The 15,795-nt window shown below is 38.8% G+C and overlaps 1 protein-coding gene and 1 non-coding gene across 4 annotated transcripts in view; one reads left to right on the top strand and one right to left on the bottom strand.

Moving 5' to 3' along the window:
• Positions 1–15,188, bottom strand: part of ORC5 (origin recognition complex subunit 5) — a 105,611-nt gene extending 90,423 nt beyond the window's left edge. For all 3 annotated transcript variants that reach the window (XR_009520594.1, XM_060020287.1, XM_060020288.1), the window contains exons 1-4: positions 15,040–15,188; positions 10,849–10,941; positions 7,676–7,876; positions 1,820–1,894 (exon numbers count right to left, since the gene is read on the bottom strand). Coding sequence is in view for 2 of the 3 variants with exons in the window: in XM_060020287.1 (XP_059876270.1) it covers positions 1,820–1,894; positions 7,676–7,876; positions 10,849–10,941; positions 15,040–15,111 (441 nt within the window). In the remaining variant the exon portion in view is untranslated. The remainder of the gene's footprint in view (positions 1–1,819; positions 1,895–7,675; positions 7,877–10,848; positions 10,942–15,039) is intronic.
• On the top strand, positions 3,131–3,237 carry LOC132431425 (U6 spliceosomal RNA). The gene has a single exon (XR_009520731.1). It is a non-coding gene; the product is annotated as a U6 spliceosomal RNA (small nuclear RNA).
• Positions 15,189–15,795: the final 607 nt, after the last annotated feature.

The following is a 15,795-nucleotide window of genomic DNA, read 5'->3' as shown; positions in this document are numbered from 1 at the left end:
AAAAAATGTGAAATGCTTTTGCTATATTTCTCTTAAATGAAATACACATTTAAAAATCAAATATGCTTTCAGAAACATCAAAACAACAATTTTCTTTTCTGATGGAGTTGAGCTTACTATGAATCTTTTCATTTTCTTCAAATAACTTCCATAATTAAAACTAAAAAAAAGTGAAAGGCCTACGTACTGTGACAGGATGCATGATCAAAGGTCTAAGTACTGTGACAAGATAAAAACAGTGGGGCAAGTTTTACTGGAAGGGCGAGAGGACAGCAAGAATGCACTCTGGGGGCTTCCCTGGTGGCGCAGTGGTTGAGAGTCCGCCTGCCGATGCAGGGGACACGGGTTCGTGCCCCGGTCCGGGAAGATCCCACATGCCGCGGAGCGGCTGGGCCCGTGAGCCATGGCCGCTGAGCCTGCGCGTCCGGAGCCTGTGCTCCACAACGGGGGAGGCCACAACAGTGAGAGGCCCGCGTACAGCCAAAAAAAAAAAAAAAAAAAAAAAAAGAATGCACTCTGGCTACCAGAGAGGGAGTCCTTGAGCAAAACAATGGGAAATAGTGGACGGATTTATGCAAACACACACAAGAAAAAATAAATAAAAAGAGAGAAAGAGACCTTTACTCAATGAGGATGGGTCCCTGATGTCAGTAGTAAAATGCCAAGAGTTAATCCATGTGGGAAAGGCTAGACTGCATGAGGAAACTTCCACAATAAGTCACCAACAGCTACACTTACTCTTCTCTTGTCCTCTCCACATCTGCCCCTCAAGACTATTACTAAAAGAGGATTTTAGGAGTCAGCCTCAGGCACACAATGATTTCAGTGGCAATCAGTTGAGAACTTCTAGCAGTTTCTCAAATTTGAGTAATATACTTAACTTTTCAAAGGTGGAAATGCTCTAGGCACTGTCTCCCCAAATATTCACTTAATTATTATAATGTTCCTTAATACTTAAATAATACAGACATAAAACTAAGTAAGTATAAACTATTTATGCTCAAGGTACTTATAAAGTCATAAAACCACATATTTTTATTTATAAGTTAAATATAAAACTATAAAACCAGTAAAATTTAAATTGACATTATCTGAATATAATGAACATTACTGTTTTGCCTAAACTAAATCTTTGCTCATTTCATGAATATGGTACTAACAGGAAACAGCCACAGTCCTTTTGAGTTTAGCATTCCTATAGCAACTAGTATTGGTAAAAACCGAATTCTCTCACCAATTTCCTTTATTCAAACCACTACAAACTACTGCCTGTTGTTGCCATCATATTACTATTTGGCTTTCACCTGACATATACATAGTAAGTCTCTCCCTGTTCTTTTCTCATTAGGCCATGACAATCACAGTAGAATTAGTGTTATTCAGGGCCAACACAATTTTAAGTTGAAACACAAAGCTCATTCTAAAAACTGAGCGGCTGTGAGACAGAACATCAGATGATCCAGAACAGACCTATCATTCTTTAGATTACTGAAATGAAAATTTTAAAATTCTTGCAGACAGTTCAAAGTCTAGCCCATCTCCACAATTTACTCTAGCAAACACCTAAAATCCTTTAATAGAAAGCAGTGTTAGCCACTTCACAATCAAAAATAAAAGCTAAAATAGTTGAATAAGTCTTATTAAATCACAAATTGTTTTAACTTTGAAAAAATCCTCAACTTCACATGTAATAGAGAAATGCATATCAACTTTATATTAAGAGATTATTTCTCACCTATCAAATTAGCAAAATGAAAAAATGTGACAACACAGTTCTACTGATTAGGCCATAGGGGAAAAGAATTCATTCATCACTTACCAATTCTTGTAACCTAAGAAATCCAGGTAAAAGATATGCTTCCATATCTCTTAGATACTCTGCTTTATCAAGAACCTTATGAAAAAAAAAAGCAGTGTCAAAATTGATTTTAAAAGCCCTTTAGCAAAACAGTTACATAATATAATGCAAAATTATCTGAACTTCCCATGTTAAAAAAAATGGAACTTATGAATTAATTTTGTAAACAGTATTTACATTTGTGGAAGACATTTCAAATAGGTCAAATAAGTTAAAAAAATGAACTACTAACAAAATGTTTCAACACAGATTTTAGAGAATGGGTCATAGTTATACTAAAATAGGTTTGTTTTAAAGATATACCATCAAAAAGATAATGAATGAAGATGCTCTAAGGACCTTTTCTTATAGGTATACAAGAAATAAAACTATGTGCATTTTTAATTACATTTAGTAAAAGATAAATGTCTACCACGTACCAATAATTACAAAGCTTTCTGACCTGACCTGAGAGATAGAAGAAAATTCTGAATTTCATCATATAAAACTTTTCTTGCTTGAACTTTGTAACTCGATACTAAACCCTGTTTAACTAGAAAACCGATCATGTTAAGAAAGATTTTTTTTTTTTTTTTTTGCGGTACGCGGGCCTCTCACTGTTGCGGCCTTTCCCGTTGCGGAGCACAGGCTCCGGACGCGCAGGCTTAGTGGCCATGGCTCATGGGCCCAGCCGCTCTGCGGCATGTGGGATCTTCCCGGACTGGGGCACGAACCCGCGTCCCCTGCATGAGCAGGTGGACTCTCAACCACTGTGCCACCAGGGAAGCCCCAAGAAAGATTAAATTTTTGTTCAGTGTTATGATAATGCTACTGGGATTATGTTGCAAATTATAATCATTTAAATTAGGAATAAAATTAAAATGCAGGGAATATATTATTTCCCTGAATAGTCCAAATTGTTTTTTATCTGTTTTACTGATTAATAGATAGCTTGAAACAATGTATGAGAGTAATCAACTTAAGATATTTCATTCCTAATTCATTTAGACAAAATAAAGCTAAAATTATCTACCACTAAAAAGATACAAATTAGTTTCTCCACTATGTATTCTCAATTGCAGTTTTCCCATCAATTTCCATTTTAAAACTCTCTAATACATGACACAGATTAATTCAAATAAACTGGTCCATTTGTATGCCCATTTTAATGCAAAACACAAAGCTGAAGCAATAAGTTAATAGTTCATTCTTCTGACTGGATACAATTAACCAACTGTAATTAATGGTTTTATGGTATTTTAATAAATGATCCTTCTTCAAAAGCAATTATCAGTGCCCGCTTCAGCAGCACATATGCTAAAACTGGAATGATACAGAGAAGATAAGCATGGCCCCTGTGCAAGGGTGACACGCAAATTCGTGAAGTGTTCCATATTTTTGCTAATTCACTTTGTTATACAGCAGAAACTAACACACCATTGTAAAGCAATTATACCCCAATAAAGATGTTAAAAAAAAGCAATTATCAAATAACTAATATTCAAAGAAGTTAACATTTTAATTCAGATTCAAACATTTTAAAAATAATTTACCTGAAGGTATTCTAATAGACTTGATTTGTAAGCTTGTTTACTGACTAGAAAACATCCTCAGACATCTTTCTGCATTATTTCCTAAGTGCTGAAACTTACCAATTCATATATTAGCTAGCTGAACGTTCTACGATTTACTCTAAATAATGTTCTATGCTAAACACCTGCAAACTTTTCCACCCTAATGTTTAGTCATCTAACAAATAACTTATCGAATGCCTACTTTGATCCACTGGGCCTGAAAAGTGAGTTGGGTCCTACTTATTCCTCATGGCTCTTTGCAGAATATTGATTCTCCCTCTTCCCTAAAGACACAACTTTGAAACTCTACTTGTTGGAGTCATCCAACACTCTGGGGTCATTCCTCCTTGGTCTTTAAATATTATAGCTTCTGACTATCACATCTCTAATATAACTCCTGTAGTTTTGGATATTTCAAAATCCACATAAATGACCTCCTTCTGATATGGTAGACTCATTTCCTTAAATCCCTCTCTCCACCAGTGATCTTGTTGCCTACGCTACCCAGTGAAAGATCAACTTATTTCCTACATCACTGGTTTCTGAAGTGTAGTCTGTGGCCCCCTGTGAGGTGAGGGTAGGGGGGTGTGCTGTTTCTGATACTCTTTCAGGAAGTTGGTGAGGTCAGAACTATTTTCATAATAATACTAAAAATTTATATGCCTTTCTCATCATGGTGACATTTGCACTAATGGTGCAAAAGCAATGGTGGGTTAAACTAGAGTCGTCTTAGCATAAATGAAGGTAACAGTGCCAAACTATACTAGTAGTTATTAATTCTTCACTATGTACTTGCTCTTAAGAAAAAAAAATTAGACTTTTGCTTCTAAGATGGAGTAGATGCACTTTTTCCTCTTCCTCCTAAGTAAAACTAAGAATCTTGAGTATTACATATAAAACAAATGGGGCTCTGAAAAGTGGAAAGAAGGAGGCAGACCAGCTAGGGACCTCAGGACCAGAAGAATGACAACTCACTTCAGAGGCTGAATTGTCTAAGTTGTCTTTTTGCCTCACATATCCCATTTGTCGAGCTGAATAAGCCGGCAACACAGGAAGGCCAAGCAGCACAGACCAAAAGAGCCCCAACCAAAACCTTACTTTCTCTAGCCAAAGGACCAGGAAAGGGGCAGCTTAGAGAAACTTCCAGGACTATGCACTCTCCAAGTTTTCTTTATAGAGGACATCAGTACATCACTGATTTCTTGTCTCATTTCTTTTTTTGTTTTTGTTTTTGTTTTGCCGTACGCGGGCCTCTCACTGCTGTGGCCTCTCCCGCCGCGGAGCACAGGCTCCGGACGCGCAGGCTCAGCGGCCATGGCTCACGGGCCCAGCCGCTCCGCGGCATGTGGGATCCTCCCGGACCAGGGTACGAACCTGTGTCCCCTGCATCGGCAGGCGGACTCTCAACCACTGCGCCAACAGGGAAGCCCTTGTCTCCTTATTTCTTCATCCCCTAAACACTGGAGCACCAGAATACTCGGTCACTGGCCTCACCTCTTTTCTAACTCACTCACTCTCTCGGTGACCTAATCCTGTCTCACAGCTTTAAGTACTACTACTGTATGCTCAGAAGTCCAAAATGGTATCTCCATGTTGGACCTCTCTTGACCTCAGACTCAAGCATCCAAGTGCCAACTCAACATCTCTACTTGGACTTAACATGCCCCAAACCAAATTCCTCATCACTCCTTCTCCCCCAGCAAGACCCCACCTGCTGCAGTTTTCTCCACTCGGATAATGACAACCTTATCCCTTCAAGCGCACAAAAACTTTTTTTTTTGAGTCATGCTTGACTTCTTTCTTTCTCTCCTCCTCCACACTCGCTCTATCAGAAAATTCTGTCAACCCTACCTTCAAAATATATCCAGTCCATATCTTACCATATCCATTGATACTACCCCAGTCTAAGCCAACATGTTGTTTGCCTAGATTAATACAAATGCTTCATAACTAGTTGTATTAGTTTCCTAGGGCTACCATAACAAAGTACCACAAACAGCGTGGCTTAACCAACAGAAATTTATTATCTCACAGTTCTGGAAGCCAGAAGTCCAAGATCAAGTTATTGGCAGGGCCATGCTTCCCATGAAGGTTCTAGAGAAGGACCTGTATCAGGTCCCTCTCCTAGCTCCTGGTAATCCCCTGCCTTGTGGCAGCATAACTCCAATCTTCATGTGGCATTTTCTCTATGTGCGTGTCTGTCTCTAAATTTCTTCTTTTTATTAGGACATCAGTCATACTGGATGAGGGGCCCAATCTACTCTAGTATGACCTCAACTTAACTAATTAGAACTGCAACGACCCCATTTACAAATAAGGTCATATTTTGAGGTAGTAGGGGTTAGAATTTCAACACACGAATTTTTGGAGGAAACAGATCAACCCATAACACTAGCCTGCACTAGTGTACTCTTGTACTCTTCGTCTGATTCTCAAATGAAGAATCAAATGTACCTGTACCCTTCATTTGATTCTCAACATTACCCCTCTCCCCCTTACTTAAACTATATTCCAGCCAAAATGGCCTCCTTCATATTCTTTGAATACACAGGCATGCTCCAGTCTCCTCTGTATGCTCACGTAAATCTCTTTGCTTGGAATACTCTTTTTTCAGATATTTTCATGACTTGCCCCTCGCTTCCTTCAGGTTTCAGCTCAGTTATCATCATCTCAGTGAGATCTTCTCTGCCTTCCCACTTAGAAATAACTAGCCTCCCCCGCCCAGGGGATTCTCCCTTACTCTAATATACCACATCTGACATACTACATATTAACTTGCTTACTACATATCTTCCTCAATTAGAGGAATTAGCCACAAGTGGGCAGACACTATTTTGTCTCTGTTCCATCTCCAGTATCTAAAATAGTGCCTGGCACATAAGAAGTACTCAGTAAATATTTGCATAAATAAATGAACAAAATTAACATGTGGAAGGAACTGTTTTACACATTTAAGGAGATGCAAGAATGCATAAGATGTGGTCCCTTCAGTGAGTATAAACTTAGCCATTATGAGAAGGTATTATATTAAATTTTAATTTCAATTCCAGAGATAATCATTTTTTAAAATAAGGTTAAGGTGTTATAAAATCTCACTAATGTAAAACACATTATATATTTTCAGTTGTCTGCTAGTTATTTTCACATTGATGTAACAACTAAAACTTGAACTTAGCCAACCTAAAATCAAACAATTCATCTTTCCCAGACCTGCCCCATATATAATTGACAAGTCTGACCTTTGCTGTCTCTTCCATTTATTCTTTTCTGCATCTTCTGCCCCAACTCTAGTCCAGGCCCAAATTTCCTCTAATGGAAACAGTTACAAGAGCCTCAAAACCATCTAGCCTATGTCTTTCAATCCCCTCAAATTCACATATTCAACATGCCTTCGTAGCAGTCTTCCTAAAGCATGTTTGTTGCTCTAGTCTTCACTACGTCCTTGCCTCTCACTGCCTAAGAAATGAAATAAAGCTTGTTAGTATGGTTTTCAAGACACTCCCTGATCTACCCCCACCCACCTTTCTACTCTTCTTTCTCTTCCTTCATACTTTAAACCCACTAAGACCAGGCTACTTGGCATTCCCTGGCCTCCATTCCCATCTGTATGCCTTTGCCTAATTCCTTCCACGGGAAATTCCTCTTCTTCAGTTTCTTCCTAATGATACCCGAATCATTCTTTTGGATCTATCTCAAATGTTACCACCTTATGAAGCCGTACCAGATGTGCCTGAATCAGTGCTTTGCATATCATGGTTATTACTAATCACATTCTATATGTAGTCATATGTGAGTACGTCATAGCTCTTCTACTAAAGTGAAGCTCCCTTTAGATAAGAACTACATCTACAGACTCATAGATAAGAGAACAAACTAGTGGTCACCAGTGGGGAGAGGGAAGGAAGGAGGGGCAACATAAGGGTAGGGGATTAAGAGGTGCAAACTACTACATATAAAATAAATGAGCTACAAGGATACATTGTACAGCACAGAGAATATAGCCAATATTTTATAATAGCTATAAATGGAGTATAACCTTTAAAAATTGTGAATCACTATGCTGTACACCTGAAATTTATCTAATGTTGTACATCAACTATACATACCTCAATTAAAAAACTATACCTCAATTAAAAAAAGAAATATATCTAAAACATTTTTATGTTGCATAAGCACCTTGTACAATGCACTGTACATAAGTCTCAAAAGAAAAATATGGAAATTGATCTAATAAATCAGTTTTCAAATAAGAGATGATACTTACAATATATACAGTCTGATCCTTGAGACTTTCAGCTTTGGTTATTTGTTTAAATAAGCGAACGAAGTCATTAAATGTTTCACAGGTTATTTGAGTAGAACATTCACCCTCTGAAGAACTAAGATGATTCAGCTTGTTTAAAATTTGTTCCAAAAGCAGCCTCAAGGTAAAGCATTCAACACAATTCACAAAGACATGTGGAAGCTGAAAACAAAAACCAAAAAAGTGTAAATAGAAAACACATATCCACAACAACGGCTCTGCTGGATATCCGCCATTTGCCCTTCTAAATCTATAACCCACCATTCTCCAAACTGCTCTGTGCCCCAGGAGGCTGACCACTACAGACTGCATCGCCCAGACTCATTTTCTAGCTCTTGCTCGATTCAGCCAAAGGGAAGAACCAGGAGACAGAAGCAAAGTGGTAAGAGAAAGAAGGTGAATATTCATTCCCTTGACTCCCACCCCCACACCACAGCTTGACAGTGGCTGCATCTTCTATCAAAGGCAACAGCTCGAGTTGGGCAGCCTCTCATCAAAGGCTACACCTCTTGCTGGGGCCTGATTACAGCTCCTTCCTGTGCCATTCAGGTCTGAGAGAGGTAAAGGCTCTCAGCACATCACCATCCCTTATTGGTTCCCTTAACATTTCTTCAACCTTTGTAAAATATTATAGTCCCTCCATTAAACACACTTTAATTATTTGAGTTTTCATTTCTTTCCTACAGGGATTGAAAGCAAACCTGTATTTCCCGCTAAAGAATTCTTACAAAGAAACCCAAGAACATGTGAATGTTAAAATTCTTAGTGGGAATTTCTTACTTATAATTTTAAAATAATATTTTTAATCATGGACACACCTAAACCAAAAAAACATTTTTAAGAGTTAAAAACCAGAGTAATCCCCCTATAAGGACTTAGAACTAGCTCTTCATTTAGAGAACTATCAAAATGGAGGTAATTCCAGAAGTAACAAGGAAAAAAAAGATTTATAAATATAGTCTGTTCTCAAAATGAAATCACAAAAGCAGTACTGATCACTCAGAGGAAGACAGCGTGTGGCATCTGGCACAAATAATGGAACCTATAACTATTTTTAGCGACATTCTATAAATCTCACCCAGTAAAGAGGCTTTTCTTTCTCAGAGTAGCAGTGTAACTAAGGCTACATTATAGTTACTTAGGCACAATTTCACCAGCATTTTCTGACCTCCCTTACCTCCACTCCTTTATGAACTACAGTCCACAATAGCTCTGTTAAGACTGTGTTTACTGCTACCTGTGTGCTATCCATGACCTTTAATGGCAGCATATTCTAAATGTCTCTTTGTGTACCTATACCAAAAGTGATGATAATTATCATTACAATGTTTAAGCAGCAACAAAAACCAAGATACATTAAAAAATGAAATACAGCCCTTAACTATGGAACTTCCATATTCAGTTTTCATGCTTTTATTCAATATAGATATTTTTGGACACTTCATGCAGGGAGGTCCAAATGCAAATGCCTGAGCGAGGACCTTGTACACTCAGGTTCTGAAGCCTGGTATGAACCTCAGGCATCTGTATTTTAAAATGCACAGGCAAACTTCAGGATCAAAGGCTAAAATCCCTAAGTTGATGTATGCCAAGAACTGTGCTGGGAATAACCTCAAGAAACAGTTTCAAGCCAGGGAAACACAAACATTTATCACAGCTGAAAGGGATAAATATTATAACAGAATTAAGCACAGAGTGCTGAGGCTGCACAACAGAGGGGCATCTAACACCGCCTAGAGAGCCAAAAAAGGCTACCCAAAGTGTAAACACAAGAAAACATAGCAAAATAAATAAGCATTTGCCAAATAATAGGGTAGAAGAGTTGGAGTGAATGAGTACAAGAAAGCCATTCCAAGCAGTATGTGCCAAGGGTTGAAAGTAAGAGACAGCAAGAACTGTAAAATAGTTCAGTATGCCACACAAAACACACATACTCTGAGCTAGTTAGGACCAGGGGTAGCAAACTACAGCCTTTGGGTTAGCAACCTGTTTTGATATATACAGCCATGCCCATTTAGATAGACACGGTCCATGGCTGCTTCCACACTAAGGAGGAGTTGAGTGGTTGTAATATAAAGTACCTGGCCCGAAAGCCTAAAATATTTACTATCTGGCCCATAAGAAAAAGTTTGCCCATCCCTGGCTTAGGATATGAAACAGGGTGTGGCAATAATCACGAACAATAGCAGCTAAACTTTATTGAGTGCTTACTATATACTAAGTATTGTGGTAAGCACTTTTAATGTATTAACTCACTGAATTCTCACAATTCCAAATGTTGTCACTATTAGCCCTACTCTTCAGATGCGAAAGCACTAAGGGGTGAACCCAGAAGAAGAACATGAGTCTGCCAGACTCTATCTCAAATTCTTAGGCATTACGTTAAGAAAGATAAACTGAACTCAGTTCATGAAGGGTCTTATATATCAGGCAAAACACCCGAACCTTTTCCTAAATATCTTATTTAAGATTTTCATGGACTAGTTGCAGGGTGGAGAACAGACTGCACTTAGGAAACTGTTGTGGAAATAAATGAAAGAAATAATGGTAAATGAAACTCAAGTAGCAGCAATGGCTATGATTCAAGCTACATGGAGTCAAGACATTAATGATACAGAATCAACAGGATGTGTTTACTGTTCAATTTACTAAGAGAGTGAGGATAAAGAAAGAGTAAAGAGCAAGTTTAGACAACTGTGTGAATGGTGAAATTCACTGTTAGAGGCAATATGGGAAGAAGGGTAAAGGTGACATATTTAGTTTTGTACTTGTGGAGATTCAGACTTATCACTATCAATATTTCAAATATGTACAATAATGGAGAAGAAACAGATTTTAGTATTTTTAAAGAATGTATTATTATGTGTGTTTTCCCCCAAATATTATCATCCAATGAAAGTTAGAGTCATTTGGCTCAACTTAAAAAGTACATTCTAACATCAAGGCTCAAGTTATTTAACAATGCCTTCTGAAGCTTACAGTCTTTGAAGGTCTTCAACAAAAAGGTGGTCAGAAATGTTTTATGTAGAAGATATTCCTTCAGAGAAAGGTAAACTAAATATCTCCCAGATCCCTTCTATTTCTAGGAGTCTATGAATAAAAATCAATTAACACTGAGTTTGGGATATTCTTACCTCTAAAGTTTTCAACAAAGTTTGTGTTACATAGGTCTTTCCACTGGCAGTATGTCCATAAATAAAAATGGATGGAAAGCTGAAATGATGTCTCTAGCAGAGAAAAGACAAATATCAGTCTGCACGTACAAAACAGAAAATAAACATTCATCAATTTGTGACAAACTTTTCATGATAAAGTAAATTATTCAATCCAAATGATTTCAACAGTGAGCATTTAGTGGATTCATCATTATACCTCAAACCTACTTGAATTCAACTCTACTCTTTCTCAAAATTTCTGGAAAATCACATTTGGCCTATCTATTATATATGATATATTACTATACATATATATATTCAACCCTTTTTATTATTATACAGGTTTATATATATAAATGTTTGTATTTTCAAATTTGAGAGATTTAACAGATTTTTCAAGAATGATTTTGACCATACTTCATTTTTTTCTTAACCCTTTTTTATAGAATCTAAGTCCACAGGCTGCAACTTCAGTCTACATTCTAAAGCTTTTAAACTAAGCATATGTAAACACAGGACTAGAAAGAATTTCAAGAGTCCTCTGTTCTAAGGAAAACTTACAGGATAATTCTGAATTACGCTTACATTTACCTTGGCCTAAATGTGTACATTTCATCATTGTTTTCAATGATCAAATCTACACAGCATATATTTCAAAATACATATTCCCAAGATTCGCCTGAAGTACATTATGAGTCAGCAGCCTAGAGGAAAGTAAAAATTGTCAAACACCCCTATATTGGTCTGGTCAATACTACAAATATGTTTCATTCATTCAATGAACACTAATTAGACAGCTGCTAAATGCTGAAAACCATGATGCACTAAAGAGTACAAAAATCAGTTAGAGATAAAACCTGCTTTGGAGGAATTCACATACACTTAAAAAATAATTATAAGAAAATTGGATGATGCAATTTCCGTGAAAAAGTAGAGTCTCTATGATCATCATCTACCACTACAACAGTACAGTTGACGCTTGAACAACACAGGTTTTGAACTGCTTGAGTTCATCTATACACGGATTTTTTTCAATAAACATATTCGAAACAATTCTGGAGATTTGCAACAATTTGAAAAAACTCACAGATGAACCACATTGCCTAAACACATAGGAAAAATTAAGTATGCCATGAAGCGTAAAATATATGTAGATAATAGTATATCCTTACAAAGGCATACGGTGAATGATATTTAATATAAAATTAATAATGTGTTAGTTTTCTGTTTTATAACTTGCTCCCAAAGGATTACATTACCATACATACCATATGGTATGTCTGTGCCTCCCAGCCTCTCCCCTCTTTCTCTCCCTCTCCCTTCCTCCCTTCTTCCTACCCCTCCTTCCTTCCTATAATTGGAGAAACTGTGTATTAGCCTATCATCACAGGTAAGTGATTTTTCAAAAAAATGTAACCATGTGTTTACAATACTGTATTATGAATATGACTGGAATACTGTATGCCATGAAACTTTATAAGGGTTCATTCATTAGTATATAGGTAGGCTACCATGAAGGAATTCTATCCATAACAGAAGGCTACCATAAAGCAATTATATCGCTGCTTCTTTGTTATCAACGTATGAATCATTATACCTGTAAATAGATATGAATTTCTTTTTCACATTATCTTTTCATTTTTAATGTCTAGTTAGTAATATGTATAACAAGCCCAGTGTTTTGTATTATTAAGACAATATTGATGTAGATATTGACAGACGATTCATCTTATAAACAAGGTAAACTAACAGTATTGATAAATACAGTATAGTACTATAAATTAGTTCTCTTCCTTATGATTTTCTTAGTAACATTTCGTTTCCTCTAGCTTACTTTATTGTAAGAATACAGAATATAATATATATAACATACAAAATATGTGTTAATTGACTATTTATTGGTAAGGTTATTAGCAGTTAAGTTTGGGGTGAGTCAAAAGTTACACACTGATTTTCAACTCCACAGGGGGTCAGCACCCCCAATTCCCACATTGTTCAAAGGCCAACTGTAGTCACAAACATTTATTACATTCTAGCCACCAAGTTACAAATTTCCTTTTAGCAAGACAAATCAGGAACTCAGATTTATACAGGAAAATACTTTCTAATGGCAAATGCCCATGGCAAGAGCAGCCCAACAGATTAAAAATGGATGTTTCATACAGATTCTTTTCTTAAGTTTATACATAACTCTCTTGTAAATTAACTAGCTCAAAAATTCTGTAACAAGAATTAAACGCATGCTTGCTGAGCATCTCTGCTAATACAATACTATATTTCACCTTGAAAGAGAAGCACAAGATATCCTTCAGGACACTTTTCCAAGCTACACTAAAACTCTCCTTTCCTGGAATCCCACCACACTTACCTGCATCCACTATTTGGTGCTTAATAATATTCCACCTTACATCATCTTTTCTACTGTTAACTAGAACTGTACTGAACTCTTGCACTGTTATTTAACCTTTCACCTTCATAAACCTAACATAAACTGTAATAAGCCAGGATCGGGCACAGTGCCTGGAACAGAGAAGGTGCTTACTAAATATTTATTTGCTGAATACATATATGAATCTGCTAAGAAATATGAACCAGTTTTTTATAGATCTTTGCATCTCCTACATGCACAGCACCTTACAGAAAAGCGCTATTAAAATTGTTAAATATGACTTCTTCCTGTGATTTACACCAAATTGATATCACTCATCTTTATTTGCCAACATTCATTTTCAGGAGGACCACTTCTGTTTGTAGTGATCTGGGTTTGTCTACTCCAGGGAAGGAATGCATAAGGTACAACTAAGAAAATGTTTCAGTGATAATATTGATAACTACAATTAAAAGCATTATAACTGGGCTTCCCTGGTGGTGCAGTGGTTTAGAATCCGCCTGCCAATGCAGGGGACACGGGTTCAAGCCCTGGTCCAGAAAGATCCCACATGCTGCGGAGCAACTAACTGGCCCGTGTGCCACAACTACTGAGCCTGCGCTCTAGAGCCCTCGTGCCACAGCTACTGAAGCCCACGCACCTAGAGCCCCTGCTCTGCAACAAGACAAGCCACCGCAATGAGAAGCACCTCACGGCAACAAAGAGTAGCCGCCGCTCGCCGCAACGAGAGAAAGCCCGCGCACGGCAACGAAGACCCAACGCAGTCAAAAATAAATAAATAAAGTTAAAAAAAAAAGACCCAATGCCTTAAAAAAAAAACTGGTATTAAAAAAAAAAGCATCATAACTAGAATACTGACTGAGGGTGCAGTCCCTGACCTTAGTTCCCTAACTAATGTGCCCCTTTAGAAGGAGGGTGGTACTTTTCTACTAATACTTCACAGGCCACCCCAGACTGCCACCCAGGTAGTTGGATGAAAGCAGTACTTATGAAAGCAAACCAGAGGTGTGAGGGAAGAACGTGAGTGTGACCCTAAACTCTCATTTACTCTCCTTACAGATGAGATCCAAGTGTGATCAATTCCAAGTCTAATTAATGAGTCTGAAGCAAAAGGCTCACTAAAGGCCACCAGAATATAATCAAAAACAGATTAAGTATGGAATTGATGAATGCTACCTCCTATGTAAAGGACTCCGCAGCAGTGTTCATCCAGAGGAAACATTTAACCTCTTCCCTTAGGCATCACCTGAACTGCTAGTCAAGAAGCCTAGACTAGACCTCTTCTGTGCTTTAACAACGCTGGAAAAGCCGCTTAAGTTTTAAACCTGAAGCACCGCGTTGGCCCTTACAGGTCTTGACAACTACCCATCCACACAGAACTTACACTAACTACCTCACTGAAACGTGGGGACTCACTTTTGAATAAGTAACACTGGGCAATCACATCTGTTGTATAAAATCCTGTTCAGCTGGGGTAAGAAGCAACTTCGAGTAGCTACTCTGGACTAACACCCTCTCAAAACCGTGGCATGCGTAAAATATCACGTCCTGGGCCAACGAGCCCTAGTGCAGGCCGGTCCTTCCCGTGCAGTTTAAGAGACCGCTCACAAATTACTTTGGGTGAGGAGTGGGAGAGACCTATAACACCCCCTACCTCAACGCAAAAGACAGTCTACAGCCCCTCAGTCAGAACGAAAATTTAAAAATTGGAACATGTCGCAAGACCACGGAATTGTTTGCCTCCGGGATTTGGAAGAGAAAAGATAGCTGGACTACAATACCTCTCCAAACAGGGACTGCAAGGTGGACACTTGGGACTCGCGACAAAGCACCGTGTTTTCCAGGTGAGGCATGCTGGCGGTTACCAAATTACAGAGCAGCCCGCGGCCCGCTCCGCGTTCACAGCCGCAGCCTCACCCACGCTCGGGTCTCCGCGCTCTCGCCGGAAACGGGACTCTCGGGCTTGTGGGAGGAGCCAGCGTGGCCGTGCGTCCGCGTGACGTCAGCGCGCAAGAGGAGCGACGGACCCGCCCTAGTCTTCCACAGCCTGAAGCGGTAGGGTTCTGAGCGCCGTAGAGGGGTTTCTGGAGCCCGCTTTGTGGGGTTGGGCGTCTTGGGCTGCGGCCTTTGCCACCCAAAGGTCGAGAGGGGGATGCAGGGATGGGCGAACAGAGAAAGCGCTTGAAGGGGCTAAGGGGGCCTTGTGGGCTCCACTAAGTCGAGAACCTGTGGGTTCGGCTTTCCCGCCTAAAGGCCCCAAATTTAGAAACCGTAAGTGCTGCGGAGCTTTGTCGTGTAGCCCCACCCAGGAGGGGGAGGCGGTCGTGGAGCCGAGGCCCGCCTCCTTACAGGGACCTGAGGAAAGCGGGCTCAGATAAGCAATATTCACAAAAGCTGCGGGTTTTTTTCCTGAGGAGGGTGTGGAAAATTGGCGTCCGGTGCAAAAAAAAGACTGATGGAGTCGAATAAACAACTTGGAATTACTAGTCTTACTCCAAGCCTGAAAACAGATCTGGAAATGCCTCTCCCTCCTAATG

Source organism: Delphinus delphis, chromosome 9 (assembly GCF_949987515.2).
Source record: "Delphinus delphis chromosome 9, mDelDel1.2, whole genome shotgun sequence".
Taxonomy (NCBI): Eukaryota; Metazoa; Chordata; class Mammalia; order Artiodactyla; family Delphinidae; genus Delphinus; species Delphinus delphis.
Note: the sequence above shows the minus strand (reverse complement) of the source record. Positions and strands in the feature narration are given on the sequence as shown.